General features: G+C 46.6%; 1 protein-coding gene across 1 annotated transcript in view; it reads left to right on the forward strand.

The window, feature by feature from the left end:
- The window catches only part of LSM1 (LSM1 homolog, mRNA degradation associated), a 246,565-nt gene extending 229,617 nt beyond the window's left edge, over positions 1–16,948 (forward strand). The window contains exon 4 of the mRNA XM_069617942.1: positions 16,384–16,948. Coding sequence (XP_069474043.1) covers positions 16,384–16,554 — 171 coding nt within the window. The 3' untranslated portion in view covers positions 16,555–16,948. The remainder of the gene's footprint in view (positions 1–16,383) is intronic.
- Positions 16,949–19,321: the final 2,373 nt, after the last annotated feature.

Raw genomic sequence — 19,321 nt, forward strand, 5'->3', positions numbered from 1 at the left:
AGCCAAATTTTTATTCCACCACTGACATTTGGAACCCCACCATTAGATGAGGCTTGCTGCCTGCTTACAGCAGTTGCTTTAGCTATTAACTGGTCAAAGATGGCAAACTCTTTGTTGGTGTTTTCTTTCGGACGAGTGTTTTTACCGGTTCCATCGAGATGAGAATAACATCTTTGATCCTCCCAATTTATTTTATTTCCGATATGTCCGTTGACTGCACATGCCCTTCTGCTTTGTTTGTGTTGTTTCTTTTTGGAGCTCCCCTAGTTCAGAAGAGGTCTGGGTACTTATCTCAAAAGTTTTAGTTTTAATTGGAGAAGCTAAGCTACAACAAGTCGAGGCGGGTCCATGGACTTATCTTTATAATTTCCTTGATTGTCGCACCGTTGAACTTCTAGGCGTCATTCCATAGCAGTTATATATCCTTCCAAGTAAATTAATTTACGATGCATCATGGCTGAGATGGTCGTATCGTCTCTTAGAGTATCATTGAGTGACTCATATAGCTTGCTAAAAGGAGCCAGTGCAATCGTTACCGCTGACATCACAGAGTAGGTCAGGTTTCTTTGATGGAGAGTCTTTAGCTTTGTTAAATGGCATTTCATTCAATCTTCTGTGTCTAGTCGGGGAAGAGAGCATCGATGATGTTGTCTCTCCGCGTGGACACAATGCGTGACCCCAAAGGATTACTGGCGCCTATCGAGTCGGGCGTCGAGGAACCCCTATTTTCAATGGGGACTTGCATAGGCGTTTGAGCATAAAGCTCCACGTTTACATTCAACTCACTAGTAGAAGACCCCTGGTTTTCCAGGGGTCTAAGTTCGCTGTGCTCTTGCCCTCTCTCAGCAGGCAGTGCCTCCAGATTTTGCAAATGGCTAGATGGAGCCAACAACGGGACATTTCGAGGAGCTGGCATTTGCTTCAAAGGGTGAATTGCCTGCGGTACCCTGACTGGAGTTTGGCTCTTCGTCGAAGACGGTGGCTTGGTTGGACGCTCAGTTTCGCCACGAGCCGACGAAGAGTCTTTATAAGACTGCTGAAGAGCCTTTGAAGTCAGTTTCGGTGTCCCAAAGTGCCACCTTATCGAAGGAGACTAGACTGGACTTCGGGTAGCGAATTTTTTTTTTTTCTTTTTTAGGGGAACAAGACATTTACTTTTCAAGCCTTAGAACTTCATCCGTTTTCCGTTGCTTAAGAGAAGTCTGGTGCTCCTGCATTGCGTCCAAGATTTTGGCATCTGAAAGCTCAACTATCTTGTCGAACTTTCTTTTTGCCTGTTTGCTGAAAAAGTCCAATCGAGTTGGTGCCAGCAGAGAGCTAACAACTTCCCCTTTCTTGGAGTCTTCCGTTTGTTCCTTTTTCCCTTTAACCTGGAAACTCGGTTTCCTCAAAGTAATACATAGCACGGAGTTTTTTCCTGACTTTTTAGCCTTGAGTGGGCATTTCTTTTATGCTGGGGGCGGGGCGCTTCTTTTTGTTTATACAGCCATTGCTGTACAGAGAACTTTTTTACTGGCTTGCATGTATTTCAGTTGGCACCACAAACTGGTTTTTCTCCAGTGAGTGGGCGTCAAGGGACTGAGAGTTTGCAACAGACCTAATCTTCCGCAAGTCATTTCCCCGTGATAACTCCTGGGGGTCAGTTCTTACAATTTCTTTAGAAGAGTCAAATGTCTCGACGTCCTTGAGTCTGGCTGGGGGACCCGCTTTAGTGTCTGTGGGCACCAGACCTTTGTTTGGGCCCTCAGATCTGTCGCCCCTGCCCCCACCCCTTAACTGTTGGGGCCGACAGCACCTCTCCTCCGAGGGGCAGGGGGCAGGCTCTCCACACTCCGGCAGGGGGACAGGAAGAGACATGGGTGCAGGTTGGAAGACGACTGCAGCAGCAGAAGCGGGTCCGCCAGGAGGATCGAGAGGTAAACCAGGCAGGCCAGAAAATTTTGTTTGGACTAGAGGAGGGTGCGGCCTGCCCAGTCAGGAGGTCGATGAGGTCCCCGGTGAGTTGTAACACATGCTGGCTCGGCGTCACTGGAGCCTCCATTTTGTCCATCCTATCCAAAACAGAAAACCCAGGGCATGCCGGCAGGGGCGGCAAGGGAGGCACATTCTCCCCCCCCCCTGCCCCCCAGCCCCCTTTTAAGGAGGATGCAGAAGCCTACTGACAAGACCTGTATCAGTTTTTTCCTCGCGCTGACTACGGGCACTCCTCAGGCGTCATCCCTCATCCTCTGATACGGGACAAGGGGTTGCCAGAGTAACTGGATACATGGCAGCACGGGCAGCCGGCATCCGCGACCGCTCCGTGGTCTCAAAAAGGGATTTTGAGCAGTAGTCCGGCCCCCGCAGCAGCAACAGTAAACAGACTTTCAGGCTTTACAAAGCTTTCAGACTTTACAAAGGTGTGACAACATTCCCTGAGCCGAGGGAGAACCTCACCTCACCTCCACACTGCCACAGCTGCTATAATCACGGCAGTCTTGGTGAGTTGTACAATCGCAAGTACTGGGAGGAAAAGGCTCTCTAGCAAAACCGCTGGTCAACCCTGCTCACACATCGCCGCTGCACTGGAAAGAACCTCACAGACCGTCAAGCCGCAATGAGACACTGAAACAGGACTTCAGCCGCTTCCGACAATCTCTCCATTGCTTATCAATTAGGACATTTGGATACGTGAATGCAAGAAGTATTGTAATACCAAGGGATGTGGATTGTCCCCCTTGGCATTTGGGGATCCGAGCCTGACCGGGGGAGATTCGGGGGTGAAAAGCAATTGCCCAAAGTCTTTTTGGAAGGGAACTCTTTGTTTGTTTTGTTTTGTTGTTGAAGACATCAGGCCCTCGAAGGCAAGAGACTTAACCACAGAAGTTCCTGATAGCTGGTACGGAACTGTCGAGTCGTGCTGGGAAAGCTTGAGTATGTGCTGTGCTCAGGAGATCCACCTTGTCCCGTACTCAAAGTGGGGAAGGTAGACCCCTGACAATCACACCCTGACTTATTATTTGTGAACACTTCTTTCTTTATTGAAAACCCTATCCCACACTCTTTCTGTAATTATTCTCTGACCTTGAGGAACTTTTTATCGAGATATCCTGTGCTTGTAGCTACGCGACCTATTTTTGTTTGCTCCTTATGATAACAATTCCTTCTTTGTGTATTTTTACTTCGAGGGGATTGGGTCCTCCGACGTATTCCATATCTATGACATGTAATCACCACAGCTGTGCTGCTTCGGAAACTTTTTCGGCGTCTGCGTCCTGCGTCGATGACGTCGATGCGCCGCCGTCGAGGACCTCCTCCGACGTCCGACGTCATCCGATGTGATAAGTAGGACGCACGACGCCAGTAGCCTCAGTTCCGTTTTTTCCGCGAACGTGTTGCTTCGTGTTTCTCGGTTCTAGCCTCGACTCATTGGAGTTCTGTTCTTTCTGGTTCTTCGAACCTGTTCGTTTGTGAATATTCCTTCGACGATGTCTTCCACTTCGTCTTCAACCCCGCGTCCGGGCTTCAAGAAGTGCGGGGAGTGTGGGTCCAAGATGTCGGTGACTGACTCGCACGATGCCTGCCTCTGGTGCCTCGGGGAGGCCCACGACACGGATGACTGTGTCGACTGCCTGTCGCTCACGTCCAAGGCCTTACGCGAACGTAAGAAGAAATTGTCGGTAGGTCGGGTGTCCAAGCCCCGGAAGTCGAAGTCGGCGGGGCTTTCGACGGATGATTCGAGGGGTGACTCTCCGCGTCATCGTCGGAAGTCTCGTCGGTCTTCTTCTAGGAGTCGGTCTCGCCACTCCTCAGCCTCTTCGAGGCATTCTCGGAAGCGCCGTCACCGGTCGCCTTCCAGGTCCTCTTCCGAGGACTCTGCCCGGCACGTCGGTTATCCCACCAGCCGTGCGACGCCGGAGGAATGGGCTTCCTTCGGGAAGAAAATGTTGGCGATTCTTGAGTCGCAGGGTACTCAACCGTCCGCGCCCCCGAGTGGGGTCGGCCGTGTGAGGTCGAGAGACACCGCTCGCAAGAGTGGTCGGCACGAGTCACGGGAGAGGTCCCGTTCGGACAAGGAGGCTCGTTCTCGCCGTACCCGGTCCAGGTCCCGGTCCTCGACGCGATCGAGACCGTGTGCACCTGTGATGTCTTCGAGGAAGACATCGACGTCTGAGGCGTCGAGGGCGTCGACAGGCTTTCTCGAGGCTCCGGCTCCGAGGAAGTCGTCGAAGCCGTCGACGGTCAGGTCGTCGAGGGACACGCTCGGGGCTCCGGCTTCGAGGGCTGTGTCGACGCCGCCGATACTGGAGGCGCTGCATCTGACGTCGACGCCGATTTCCTCGACGTCGATCCTCTCGGCGCCGTTGCCGGTTTTCTCGACGTCGGCGCCGATTCGCTCGACGCCATCGACGCCTTTCGTGTCGGAGGTGCCCCGTGTCTCGGGTGTTCCCCCTAGGAAGGCTCTGGTTAAGAGCAGGCACTCTCGGGTGCCTTTCCACCACTTGGATTATATTTCAGAGGCGGATGAGGATTCGGATGGCCTGGTTCCTAGTCAGGTGCCAGATGACATTGTCTCGGGCCATAGTCCATTTGACGATTTGAGGCAGTCGCTGCATGATGCCAGTGGACTGGACACCTCTCCGGAGGTGGAATTTGGTCGGCCTGAGCCTGGCTCCCATGCCGATTCCTCATACCGGCGCCTTATGGCTAGGGTGTCTGAGTATCTGGGATGGTCTGCTCCCCCAGGGGAGTTTGTGCAGGATGATCTGACGGACATCCTTGATGTTGGTCCCCCAACTGACCCGGTACTGCCGTTCCATATGGCTTTACAGCGTAGGGTGGCGGCGGCTTGGACTGCTCCGGAGAGTCTCCCGGCAGTGGGCAGATCCTTGTCGCGAAAATACCGTCCAGCCAGTGGCGACCCCTGCTACTTGACCAGGCACCCCACTCCGGAAAGTTTGGTGGTGCAGGCGGCCACGGCCCCGGCAAAGCAGGCGTCGTACCCTACCATCCCTCCTGATAGGGACGACAAACGTTTTGATGGCTGGGCGAAGAAGGTGTTTTCTTCGGGTGGTATGGCGCTTCAGGCGGCCAACTCCATTTGTGCCTTGTCGCGTTTCACGCACACTCTGTGGAACTGTGTTGCGTTAGCGGCTGAACATATTCCCGAAGGGGACGAACGAGATGGTTTCCTTGCTATGGTCCAGGATGGTAAGGATGCCATGTGTGAGTCCGTTCAGTCGGGTTTGGACTTAGCTGAATGCGTCAGTAGGTCCATGGCGGCGAGCACCGTGATACGCAGGTTTGCGTGGTTGCGGAAGTCTGGGTTTGCTCCTGATGTGCAGTCCCGGCTCCTCAACATGCCCTTTGATGGTGAACATCTTTTTGGCAGCAAGGCTGACGAGAGCCTTGAGAGGTTGCAGACCTCAAAAGCTGCAGCGAAGTCGTTGGGCGCTGCAGTTCGCCAACCTCCGCCTTTTCGTCCTAGGGGACAGCAGTGGAGGGGTGGCTCCTTTCGCTATTACTCGTCCTTTGGTAAAGCGAGAGGAGCTGGCAGTCAAAGGGGCCAACGCAGGGGTACCAGAGGTGGACGACAAGGTACCCGTGGTGCCAAGGCCGCTCGGGCAGTTGCCTCTTTGCCCTCAGGTAACGCCGCAGCCGCTCCTACTCAGTCATGAGGCCATGTACCATGGTTCGCCGGTTGGGGGAAGGCTGGCGCAGCATCTTGTAGAGTGGCGTGCCATTACTTCAGATGTGTGGGTTCTGGAGATCATAACCCACGGCTACTGTCTTCCCTTTCGGCACAGGCCTCGCGACAATCCACCGGGGAACCTCTCTTTGAAGTGTCCGGATCCGCTCCTTGCGCAGGAAATTCAAGCCCTGCTGGAGAAAGGCGCCATAGAACTGGTGCCTGTAGCGGAGAGGTACAAGGGATGGTATTCCCCTTATTTTTTGATTTCGAAGAAAGACGGGGGATTGAGACCCATCATGGACTTGCGCGGTTTGAACAAACTCCTCAGGAAGGACAAGTTTAAGATGGTTACTCTCTCTCAAGTCCTCCAGGCCCTTCAGCTTCAGGACTGGTTGGTGTCACTCGACCTCAAGGATGCTTACTTCCATGTGCCGATCCATCCCAAGCACAAGAAGTACCTGAGGTTCGCGGTTGGCGACTCGCACTTTCAGTTTCGGGTCCTGCCGTTCGGCAAGCTCATGGTGGTGGTGGCAGCGCATCTCGGGCAAGGGGGGGATTCACGTCTACCCCTACCTGGACGATTGGTTGATCAGGGGGAGCTCTCCCGAGCAAGTCCTGGATCATCTGTCCATCACCTGCCACTCCCTTCACAGGCTGGGCTTCTCCCTCAATTTAAAGAAGTCCCATTTGACGCCAACACAGAGGCTCCAGTACATCGGAGCAGTGCTCGACACTTCCCTGGGGCAGTGTTTTCCTCCCCAGGTGAGGGCTCTTCACATTCAGCAGATGGTGCACAAGTTTCAGCATGCCCAGACGCTCCCGGCGTTCGAGTTCTTGAGGTTGCTCGGCCTCATGGCATCCTGCATTCTTCTGGTGCCAGAGGCTCGCCTGCGGATGAGATCTTTGCAGTGGGCACTCAAGACGCAATGGTCGCAGTCCTCCGGCAGGATGTCGGACCCGGTTCAGGTGCCGCCCTCGGTCGCCCGGGACCTTCTGTGGTGGGCCGTCGAAGGCAACTTGATGAAGGGGGCTCCATTTTGGCTACCCTGGCCGGAGGTGACGATCGTGACGGATGCATCCCTCACGGGATGGGGAGCTCATGCCAACGGGCTGACAGTCAGCGGTCGTTGGTCTCCGTCGGAGTCCAGACTCCATATCAATCTGTTGGAGCTGAGGGCCGTCAGGCTAGCCCTGAAGGCTTTTCTGCCGACTGTGCGAGGAAAGACTGTCCTGATCATGACGGACAACACTGTGGCCATGCACTACCTCAACAAAAAGGGGGGGGCAGGGTCACTTCCTCTGTGCAGGGAGGCGATGCAGCTCGAGTTCTGGGCCATCCGGCAGGAAGTTTCGATCTCGGCAGTTCATCTGGCCGGAGACGAAAACGTGACGGCGGACGCTCTGAGCAGGCAGAGCGCGATCTCTCACGAGTGGGAGTTGGCTCAGGAGATTCTCCTGGAGATCTTCGCCCTTTGGGGGACCCCTCAAGTGGATCTCTTCGCCTCCAGTGTCAACCGGAAGTGCGAGAGGTTTTGCTCGCGGGAATTTCCTCCGAAAGGAGCCTTAGGAGACGCGTTTGTGGTGGAGTGGTCATTCCCGCTGCTGTACGCGTTTCCTCCAGTCCCCGTCATCCCGCAAGTGCTGCGGAGGTTACGGAAGTTCGGTTCCCGGATGATCCTCATTGCTCCGGCGTGGGCTCGGAGGACGTGGTACCCGGACCTTCTCGACTTGTCCATCTGCCCTCCACGTCGTCTTCCCTACCGAGACGATCTGCTCTCACGGGAGGGGGGTCAGGTTCTCCATCCAGAGGTCGGATCCCTCAACCTTCACGCTTGGCTTCTGAAAGGTTGAGGTATAAGGATTGGGACCTCCCTGAAGACGTGATGGAGGTGTTGCTTTCGGCCCGAAGGCCCGCAACTAAGTCTCTGTACCGTTGCCGTTGGCGTAAGTTCTGCGACTGGTGCAGAGTTCAGAATGTGGATCCTTTTGCATGTGACATCCCCATGGTTCTGTCCTTTTTGCTTTCTTTAGCCCACAGGGGCTTGCAAGTGGGTACCATTAAAGGTTACCTGGCGGCGCTGTCCATCTTTAAGCGCTCATCTGAAGAATGTTCTTACTTTAAAATCCCTTTAATTTCACAGTTTCTGAAAGGGCTCACTAATGTGTTCCCTCCGTCGCCTTTCCTGGTGCCCGGTTGGGATTTAAACCTTGTTCTTAGGTTTCGTATGGGTGCTCCGTTTGAGCCTTTACATTCTTGCCCTTTGAGGCTGTTGACTTTGAAAACTGTGTTTTTAGTTGCGGTTACTTCCGCTCGCAGAGTGAGTGAGTTACAGGCACTTTCTGTTAAGCCACCCTTCACTGTATTTCACAAGGACAGGGTTGTCCTTCGAGTTCGTCCTTCTTTTCTTCCAAAGGTAGTGACGGAATTTCATTTGGCCCAGAAGATTGTTCTTCCGGCATTCTATCCTCCTCCGCATCCTGGTAAGGAAGAGGAGAGGCTCCATAGGCTTGATCCTAGGAGAGCTTTGAGCTTTTATGTTTCTCGCATGTCCCGGGTCAGAGTGGACGATCAACTCTTTATTGGTTACGCTGGTAAGCGCTTGGGGCAAGCTGTGACGAAACAGACTTTGTCACGCTGGATTATTTTGGCCATCTCGGAGTGTTACCGCTTGGCGGGTAAGGACCCACCGGCTGGCTTGCGGGCCCATTCTACCAGGGGCGTGGCTGCATCTACTGCCCTGCAGAGGGGTGTTCCTATTCGCAACATCTGTGATGCTGCCACCTGGGCTTCAGTACATACATTTGTACGGCATTAGTCCCTCGATTCCATCAGAGGGCAGGATCTGGCCTTTGGCAAGGCGGTCCTTTGCTCTGCTATTTGATTGGCTATTTTAAATTTTGTTTCTAAATTCTTTCCCTCCTCCTTGATTTGGTACTGCTTTGGGAGTCTGTCATAGATATGGAATACGTCGGAGGACCCAATCCCCTCGAAGAACAAGTTACTTTCTTACCTGGTAACGTTCTTTCGATGGGATGGTCCGACGACGTATTCCATATCGCTCCCACCCTGCCTTCCCCGCTGCAGAATTTCTGTTGCGATTGCAGCTTACGTTCCGCAAGGCTTTGTGTCGGACTGGCAGTTGACTAATGTCACACGTTCTGGGGGAAAAAACTACAACTGAGGCTACTGGCGTCGTGCGTCCTACTTATCACATCGGATGACGTCGGACGTCGGAGGAGGTCCTCGACGGCGGCGCATCGACGTCATCGACGCAGGACGCAGACGCCGAAAAAGTTTCCGAAGCAGCACAGCTGTGGTGATTACATGTCATAGATATGGAATACGTCGTCGGACCATCCCATCGAAAGAACGTTACCAGGTAAGAAAGTAACTTGTTCTTCTTTTCTATTAGTTGGTTGTAGGTCGCATGATTGTAGGCCACCACGGAGACACTGAGTGCCTCTACTCCATCTGTAAACTGTGAGAAAAAATACACCTGTGCCTGCACTTGTTTGCGCCAAGATAGATGAATGACAAATTCAAAACAGCCGTTGTATTTGAAGTAGAAACTTTTAATTGTTTGTTTTTTGTTTTTAGATCCCTCTTGGATGACGCATGTTTCGGCGTATAGCCTGCGTCTTTTTCAAATCCGGACTATTTTTATTCTTAAAAAAGAAAAAAGAAATTGCAAAAATAAAACTCATGTATGAAAAACCTACTCGGCTATTTAACACATAACGATAAATGTGACTTCCTTTGTGTTTTAACCACATACCATATATTACCAAAACCATGTTACAACAACACATTACACCTTGTGCAGTTTTTGTGGACCAGATTGTAAACGTATGCCAGTGTTGCAGAGCTAAGGTGGAGGGATGGGTATTGGAGTTCTCTTGCTACTTATATCTAACTGTGATCTCTGTGCTGCTTATAAATATCATCATCATTAATTGGCATGATTACCACCTTTTTTATTTCCCAAAGTACTGTGTATGTCACCTCTTACCCTTTTTATGAAGTTGCGGTTCCCCATTGGTAAGTATATTTCTTGTCTTATCGAGTAGCTTAAAATTCCTGGGTTCAATCCCACCTATACAGAAAAGCATAGATGCATATATATCAACATATGTCTTTCCAGGTTGAGCTTATCGCTGTCTAAACAGAATTCCAAATTACTGGGCTCAAACCCATTTAACTCCTTTAAATGATGCCGCTTACACCATTCATTCTTCATTGACACATCACGGCAAAGTCTTGCATGTCAAAAAAGCCCCAGCGATCGCGATACTATCTTGTGTTACCATAGTAATGGTTACAGTTTTAATGGGGTGCCTAAAAAGCAGTGCAAAGCTGGCTGCTGCTTATTCGGGACCGTGGCGTTCCCATTAGTGTCACGCGTATTATTATTTCCGTGTATTTGGATTATTTAAGTAGCACGATTAGAAAACGTGCCTGCAAGTGATGGTGGGCTTCCCACCTACTTCTAGGGCTTACCTGCAAATTCTGCTGCTCACGCTTCAACCGTCGGGTTCCTTCTTTCCCGAGACTCGCTGACTATTATTAAATCTCCTTCGTGCCCAAGTCCTATGTCACTTTCCATCCTAATTCGCATAGTGGCGGCCATATTTTGGGATGCCTTTCCATTTTTTCCTGTTTGTCAGATTATCTTTGCCCCTTTCCACCTCTAGTTCGTAATGAGTACATTTCTGTTCATCAAAATATTTTTGACAAATATCCTTACCGGATTTCGTTATTTTTATTTTTTTAATTACGCTACACCCTTTTCTATCTCACAAAAACAATGTTTCTACTCCATCTGTTTCCTGATTGTAGTGAAAGTGCCTAGCATAGCGCAATCACAAGTGGAGTGTGAAGGATTATGGTTCAGGTAGTTGCTTTACCAAGCCAATGTTTATTAGTTAACTTGTTTATTTATTGTGCCTCTAAATCTTGTCTAGCCTATTATTCCTGAATTACATTAGTTTAATTCGGGAGGTAATTTGCCATCTCACATTTTTCCCATGTGTGTTCTTGTCTCATTACAAATGGGCTGTGTGGGATTATGGTTATGGTAGTAGTTTTTCCAAACCAATATGTATTCACTCTGCATATAGTTCAATTTCTGACCTCTACATGAACCATGTCCTAGCCAGGTCTCATCTTAATTTATATAGGGACCATATTTTAATTTTGAAAGGTTAATTTCGTTTTGTTTTGTTTATGAGGGTTTAGGCTTTGTGTAGTTTTTGTAACCACATTAAACTGTCTGTATTGTTGTTGGGAATCCTTAAATTTGGTAAATCAAACATAGCTCAAAAACATAGTACAAAATGACATTTTTACATTTTCGTTTATAGTACATGTGCAAGTTTGGAGATATTGGACTTTCTGTCTTCATAGAAAATGAACCATTTCATTGTCTGAGTTCAGACCTTGTTCCACAGTTTTGAAACAGCAAATAAGACTGGCTTCTTCCTGACGCAAACGTAATTCTTGATCCTCTCCACGTTTGCCCATTTTTATCCTTTTGAGGCCCACAAATCTAATGTCTTTTTTGTTCTGTAATTGGTGATGGTTTTGCCAATGATGGGCAATGGGAGGTTCTTGTCTTGGCTTCCAATTGGAGGGATGTGTTCTCTAATTCTCGTTCTTAGCTCCCGAATGGTTATCCCGATATATATTAGGTTACAAACACATATTATCGCATAAATAACATATTTGGATCAGCAGTTTCTGTTCATTGATCCGAGTTTTCACCCCATCTTCATTTGTGAACAGATCTGTGTCCGGCACCGCATAATTGCACATTGTGCAACAGCCACACTTTCTAAAGCCTGACGATGGTTGGTTGGTGCCTAAACCATAACCATAATCCCACACACCCCATTTGTAATGAAACAAAAACACACATGGGAAAAATTATGTGAGATGGCAAATTACCTCCTGCAATTAAACTAATGTAATTCGGGAATAATAGGCTAGACAAGATTTAGAGGCACAATACATAAACAAGTTAACTAATAAACATTGGCTTGTTAAAGCAACTACCTCAACCATAATCCTGCACACTCCACTTGTGATTGCGCTATAATAGACACTTTCACTAGAATCAGGAAATGGATGCAGTAGAAACATTGCTTTTGTGAGATAGCAAAGGGCGTAGCGTAATTTAAAAAAGAATTAAAAAATTATAAAATGATGAAATCCGGTAAGAAAATTTGTCAAATATTTTGACGAACAGAAATGTACTCGTTACGAACAACTAGAGGTGGAAAGGGGCAAAGATAATCTGACAAACAGGAAAACATGGAAAGACAACCCAAAATATGGCCGCCACTATGCTAGTTAGGATGGAAAGTGACGTAGGACTTAGAGATTTAATAATAGTCAGCGAGCCTCGGGAAAGAAGGAGCCCGACGCTTGAAGCGTGAGCAGCAGAATTTGCAGGTAAGCCCTAGAACTAGGTGGGAAGCCCACCTTCACTTTCAGGCACGTTTTCTAATTGTGCTACTTAAATAATCCCGTAATGGAAATAAAGGAATAAAACAAGGGGAAATGAAAAAATATGCGGAAATAATAATACACGTGAACCTAATGGGAACGCCACGGTCCCGAATAAGCAGCAGCCAGCTATGCACTGCTTTTTAGGTACCCCATTAAAACTGTAACCATTACTATGGTAATACATAAGATAGCATCGCGATCGCGGGGTCTTTTTTGACATGCAAGACTTTGCCGTGATGTGTCAATGAAGAATGCATGGTGTAAGCGTCTTCATTTAAAGGAGTTACATGGCTTTGAGCCCAGTAATTTAGAGTTCTTTTTAGACAGCGATAAGCTCAACCTGGAAAGACATATGTTGATATATATGCATCTATGCTTTTGTGTATAGGTGGGATTGAACCCAGGAATTTTAAGCTACTCGATAAGACAAGAAATATACTTACCAGTGGGGGAACCACAACTTCATAAAAAGGGTAAGTGGTGACATACACAGTACTTTGGAAAATAAAAAGGTGGTAATTATGCCAATTAATGATGATGATGATATTTTTAAGCAGCACAGAGATCACAGTTAGATATAAGTAGCAAGAGAACTCCAATACCCATCCCTCCACCTTAGCTCTGCAACACTGGCATACGTTTACAGTCTGGTTCATAAAAAATGCACGAGGTGTAATGTGTTGTTGTAACATGGTTTTGGTAATATATGGTATGTGGTTAAAACGCAAAGGAAGTCACATTTATTGTTTTGTGTTAAATAACCAAGTAGGTTTTTCATAAATGAGTTTTATTTTTGCAATTTTTTTTTTCTTTTTTATGAATAAAAATAGCCCGGATTTGAAAAAGGCGCAGACTATACGCCGAAACACATGTCATCCAAGAGGGGCTAAAAACAAAAAACAAAAAAATAAAAGTTTCTACTTCAAATACAACGGCTGTTTGGAATTTGTCATTCATCTATCTTGGCGCAAACAAGTGCAGGCAAAGGTGTATTTTTCTCTTTCTATAATTAGTTGTAAGGATTTGGCAATAGGCCTTTTACTTGGCCAAACACCACAAGGACTGCCTTATTTTTCATGTGATGGTCGAAGGCTTGCTCCCATCTTAGATTTAGGTTGGGCATTTTTTCCACCCTGCATTTACAGTTTAATAAACACCCTTGAACTGTGATCGATCACTTGTCCGTCTTTACTGTTGCCACCATGAGTTCCTTACAACACCTAAACATTTAGTTTTATGCCATGTTCAGTAGTGCTCTCCTCTTCCCCCCCCCCTCACCTCCCCATTTAAGGTGCCTCCTTCCTAGTTTTTGTATTAACTCCATATAATTCCCACACTATTTAGTGCCATGCCCGTTTTGCTTTATGTAAGGCCACTGGTATTCTAGTGTTTACATTGCCATTGGAACATTGCTATTACAATTTCACAGTGGAGTGAAAATGTCCATGTTACATTTTCTTATGGTATTTGAATTCATCTAGTGGCCTGTAGCCATTTTCATGGTATTGCTGCTCTGGTACAGGTTGGGTTTTGTTAGCAGTGCAAGAGCTTTGCTTTTGGGTTGTTACATGCTGCAGGAAGGAACAAGGTCTTGCGTGTTGATATGTTTCTAGATGAGTTCTGGTGAGGGCCCTTGTGGGGTGTTTATCCAGAATGCAAACGCTTGGCGTAGGTGTCCTGCACGGTTTGCTGTCAGCCCGGAGAGTGAGGATGGGTGGAGGGCTGTGTGACGAGCCAGCTGGAGAGGCAGTAGTTAGGTTGATGTTATTGTGTGCATGAAGGGGTTGTTACCTGGCGCTCAACCGTAGTATGCAAGTAGCTATTCTGTGTGTAGTGTAAGGGGGACAATAGAAGTGAGCAGGTTAGTGATGAGGAGCGCCAACACCCAAGAAGCCACGTCTAGCAAGTCATAACTAAGTCTTAAAAGGCATAGAAAGGCTTGGAAATTTCTGCCTAACGGGGCACATGGCCTGCTCCCCATCTCTGACCTCTCACTTCATTTTCACTCTCACTTTGCCGCTGTCACACCTCCATCTATTATCAAATGGATACATTGCACAAACAAGGGTCAGAGAGAGTGGCAGATGAGGGTTGGATGAAGGTGTAACTGGTGACCTAAAGTGTCCTGGGATGCAAGAACGTGTTGTTTCAGAGATGAAAGTGGCAATTTTTCAGTGTCATGACAACAAGCACATTGTCGTGATAATTCCCAATTTGTCCACCAGAACTTGACCATGTCTGTTTTACATTGCACCCATAAAATACCCATTGCCTCTTCACATTGCTCCCACAGGACCCCCATGGACCTCTCTGCACCCAGCATTACGCCATACCGTTTTACTTTGCCTCCCCGAACTACCAGTGCTGCTCGCATTTCGTCAGGCCACCCACTGAACTCCCCCAGCCCACTTGAATTGCCCTTAAGAATGGGACAATGCCACTCGCTCACATTGATCATGAGCACGGTCTCATCCCATTCTGCCATCACTTCTTGTGCAGTTACCCAGCTGCATGCACAGCGCAGGCATTCATTGGTGCAGGTCATATAGAATGCTGTAGGACTGAGCGCCTGGAAAACGAGCACTACTCATGAGGGAAGTCCTGCTGCTCTTGGTCATGAACGTTACCCCACTCTGACCCTGCTTGTGACGCAGCCTGTGGATGTGGGGTCCGTGAACTCGCCACAGCACCAGCTTGCTATTGGCAACAACAGGGTGCCGTGAGGTATTATCTGACTAGGGCATCGAGTAGGGCTGCCAACGTAGTCTAGAAGCCCTGGGCTACCAGACCCCTGCTCCTTGCTGTCCATGCCAGTGATGAGATGCACTTCAATGTGCCTCTTCCATTTGCATATTGGCAGTGCATGGTGTCTGCTACACATCTTTTCATTTGCAACGATTCTGTATGCATATTAATATAAAATGAACATTGTGCATTGCTGAAGTTGCTTTGAGTTAAGAGTGCCAAAGGACACCCACTCCGCAATGGCGCTCTAATTGCAGAAGGGCCCGCTGCCATGGAGGGTTCTGAAAGAATGTTAGTGGTCCGCAGAGCCCTTCCAGCACATATTGACGGGTCGTCCCTGGTGCATTTTTATTTTTTTAGTTTAAATGTTTGTATTTTGCTCTGTCGAAGAATGTCATTCAATTTTGAAAAAAGGGAAGCTTCGAGTAACACAAATGGAAACCATAATATTAATAAGACCGGCCAATTGTTTGCATTTAAAGTTAATTTCGTCTTCTGGTTTGTTGTTTAGTTATGTTAGGACTTGTTAGCACAGGGACATTTTAGGTAGACTTTTATGGCGTTGTGTGAATTAGCATTCTTATTTCCGCTCTCCTTATGTTAAGTGTAATATCTTGTCTTTGTGCCGTTTGACATTTTGAAACTGATTGCAATCTCTTCAACGGAACAAAAGTGAGACACTGAAAAACTTGTGGAATGGAGGTGGCATTTGCAGTCATTTCCTAGTGACCAGGGGAGTTGCTAGATCTGGAAATGATCTGCGGCTATGCTAATGCCGGGATTGTCAGGACTCCGGGCTAGCTAGCCTTTCGGTTGTAGCCCTTGAGCTTCTATCTGGTGCTACAACCAAAAGACCCAGGGCTATAGCCCCCTCCACCCCACCACCCCCTAGCAACGCCTCTGCTTGTGACTAAAAATGTTTAGAGTTGCAGAAAGCAAATGTGCCACACATTCACTGATTCTCTGCTGTATAACAGAGTGCATCAGTCCCATCCCATTGCTGTAGATGATCCTATTAAGGAAAAGGGACTATGGATAGTAGTCAATACAGTGTGAGTAACATATACGTTTTCTACTAGAATACCTTTGTACCAACAAGGACTACTTAATGTAGTGTTCTAAATAAATGCTGCTTGGGTGATTCAATTGGTTGTTTTGCAATTTGATAGTCCTATCTGGCTAAAACAAAGTGTTTCTTTCTGCGCAACATAATATCCAGAAAGCATTGCTTAGTTCTGACAAAACAGCGAGCAACCAAGTCATTGCTTATGTGTGTCGAGGATGGGGATTGTCTGAAAGAGGGAGTATGGTGATTGGTAGCCTAGAAACTATCGCTCAAACCTCAATAGTGGAGTTCACCCCCTTGCATAACTGAAGACTATTCATCTTATCTGTGTAATGTACATGCACAACTGCCCTGCTTCTCCAAGTGATATTAGGAATTGTTTCTGTTTTGCAGGATCTAGAGAAAGAAAATGACACACCTTTACAGCAAGTGTCAATTGAAGAGATACTGGAGGAGCAGCGGGTAGAGCAGCAGAGCAAGCAGGAGGCAGAGTGTATTAAAATACAAGCCCTTAAGGAGCGAGGACTTTCCATCCCACGAGCAGATACGCTGGATGAATACTGAACACAGCTACTCACTGGACAAATCCTCTTAGCTTAAAGAAAGCAGAGTTCCTCAGAATCATTGACTGAATTCATGGCCCACCCCAAGGAAAAGCAGAATGTTTTTGGGGAAAGTGTTTATTTTTTTATCTCGGCCCATGCAGGTCACTGCTTATACTGTGAAGTGATTATGCTTGATCGTTATTTTTTCATTGCAGAATCATTGTTTTATGAAGGGCAAAGCTGACCAAAGAGCCCTTAAGTGTTTGTTATGACACTGAGAAGTAACCTTTCTATTAGGAAGAACTAATGTAAAGTTCATATTTTTTTGGCATGCAAAGTTTTTGACCAATCTTGGTGAAAATGTGGGCACTTGCCTAAAAAAAGATAATCAAAATAAATGATTATGAATTACATTTCATGTTTTTATGCTGCGTTACCGTGTTAACATTGAGAGCCTGTTCAAAATTTGATTTCACTTCTCCAAGCCTTTTGAGTAATTTGAAATATTCAATATTGCTTTAAGTGTGCTATTTTACAAAGTATAATAACAAAGGCGACCTTCTGCTGCTCTAGCCAGGTCTGGCACAGCAATGCTCACAAGCAAGCTTTTATGAGAGGTTGTGGAGATGTATTCTTTTCAACGCTATACTTTGTTGTTCAATTTATTTGGATGATGTAGACAGTCTGGCGGAGCCAACCAAAGAGACTTTAATATGTATTGTTTTGCAAAAACGGGGTATTGGTTTTTATAAACTTGCTAGACCTTTTATAGTAAGAATCGCACACACTTTGACACCACCACTTTGCTTTCCAGTAGTTATGAACAGAAGCAGGGGCGGTTTAGGGAAATGCTGAAAATGATCAATCATTAAAGCACATCATCCAAAAATTAATCAGTTTTGTGTAAAATACTGCAATAAGATATACCTTAATACACATCAAAATAATATCAACCGCTAAAAAAGGAAAAATATATATATTTCAGAAAAACACTCCTATCCCTTATTAATATTATATAGATTGCACTTATCGATGTAACAGACAATTATCAGATGAACTTTCTTCTCAGTCTCCAGGCGTTTATTGCAATTTGCGATACAGCCCAAAGTTCTGCTTTAAATTGCATTTCAGTGCTGAGATTTAGGGCAATGATGTTTCTAATACTATTATATCTTAATATTGGGAGAAGGTGTTTTTCTCATGACTTAAAAAAGAAACAAACCAAGTCTTCCCAGTGGGAATGAAATAATTTCCGTTCCTCCTTATATTCGTCACTCCATTTGCTTGTAAAAGCCCCTAAGCGTATTGAGTGCCCAGGCAGAAATTCAGATAGATTGACCTGGCTTCGGCAGAAATTCAGATAGATTAACCTTGCTTCAAAATCCTCTATTACTCAGACATCTTTTGTCTCAACAGGCTTTTCCTCTCTATCTTCCATTTAGTCCTGTGTGTGGGATTCTTACCTGTTTGCATGAGTAGATCAACTCCTCAAATGCCTTTTAATATTAGGCCTTGAGGGAAATTGTGGACCCTGTGGCTCAAAGTTTATGCCAGAAGATGGATTTGAGTCTGGCTCCATATCTTATTCAATTTAGTCTAATTTCTATGTATTCAACCAGTGGTTGTCATGAGATCATGAATTTGACAGACTTATAACCTACTCTTGTGAACGTTGTTAAGCTCCTGCTATTATATTCTTCAGAAATTCCCACTCCACTCATTAGATCTCCAATCAAGGTAGATTAGGTTCCTGACAAGTCACTTTTTAAGGGTGCGACACCACCAGTGTTTGCTGGCCTGGAGTTGAATAGGTCGACTGGTTTCACCCCAGCGGATATCAGTGCAGCATCATAGGCGGGTGTTGCTAATGTTGAGCAGAGTAAATTAAAGTATCTTTACTAATCAAGACCTTAGTACAAAGCTCCTTTTGTAAAGGTTGATTAGGATATTGGGTGAAGAAGGCAAACAAGGTATAATGGACCTCTCAGCTCGACTGGCTCAATAGCTCTCTCCGAAATTCACACCAGAAAGTGGACTGGTAAACGCATTATGCTAAGGATTCTGTGTAGGCACTATTGGATTTACATGGGTATGTCTAAGTACAGCTTTATCAAAAGTTGCGATGTCTACTACTGCTAAGTCCTGATTTTATCTCGGTAGTTCCCAAGTTGAAGCCCTCTAAAATCATACCTTTTTTCTAATATTTAACATTAAAACCAAATGAGGACAAGACCAAGACCCAGATTACACTGCTTCTATTAACATCTTTTGTATTGAGTGCATTCCAGGTAATAACACCTCTGTAGTTCTTGAAGTTTTAGTGGACTCCTGGCAGGATCAAGAGAGTTTAGGGCGACGTTTAGGGGCATCTAAACGTCTCACATTTTGTTTGAACTCCCTCATGTTACATGTGTCTTGAAATATAGACAATTTATTTTCTTCTCTAAGCTTTCTGTCGTGGGCTTTGAATGTCAAGGCCCAAAATGCCTCCTTTTTTTCCTTCTGTACATCTTGCTACTTTCACACAACAGATTCAGTTTTGTGTTTGCACAGTTTACTTGCTTTTTGATGTTTTACAAACGGAAACCCGCCAACCACTTCAAAGGGGTTCTGCCAATAGAATTACCTCCCAAACAGTTCTTTCAGTGCTTTCTTGGCTAACTTTGGTTTTCAATTATCCTGATATGTCCTCTCATAACGTGTGGCAATATCCTAGCAGTGCACCTATTAGATACTAGGTAAGGCCAAATATAAAGCAATACATTGCCACATGTGAACATTGTGGT

The sequence above is a fragment of the Ambystoma mexicanum genome, chromosome 10 (genome assembly GCF_040938575.1).
Source record: "Ambystoma mexicanum isolate Mex_15411 chromosome 10, UKY_AmexF1_1, whole genome shotgun sequence".
NCBI classification, from domain to species: Eukaryota; Metazoa; Chordata; class Amphibia; order Caudata; family Ambystomatidae; genus Ambystoma; species Ambystoma mexicanum.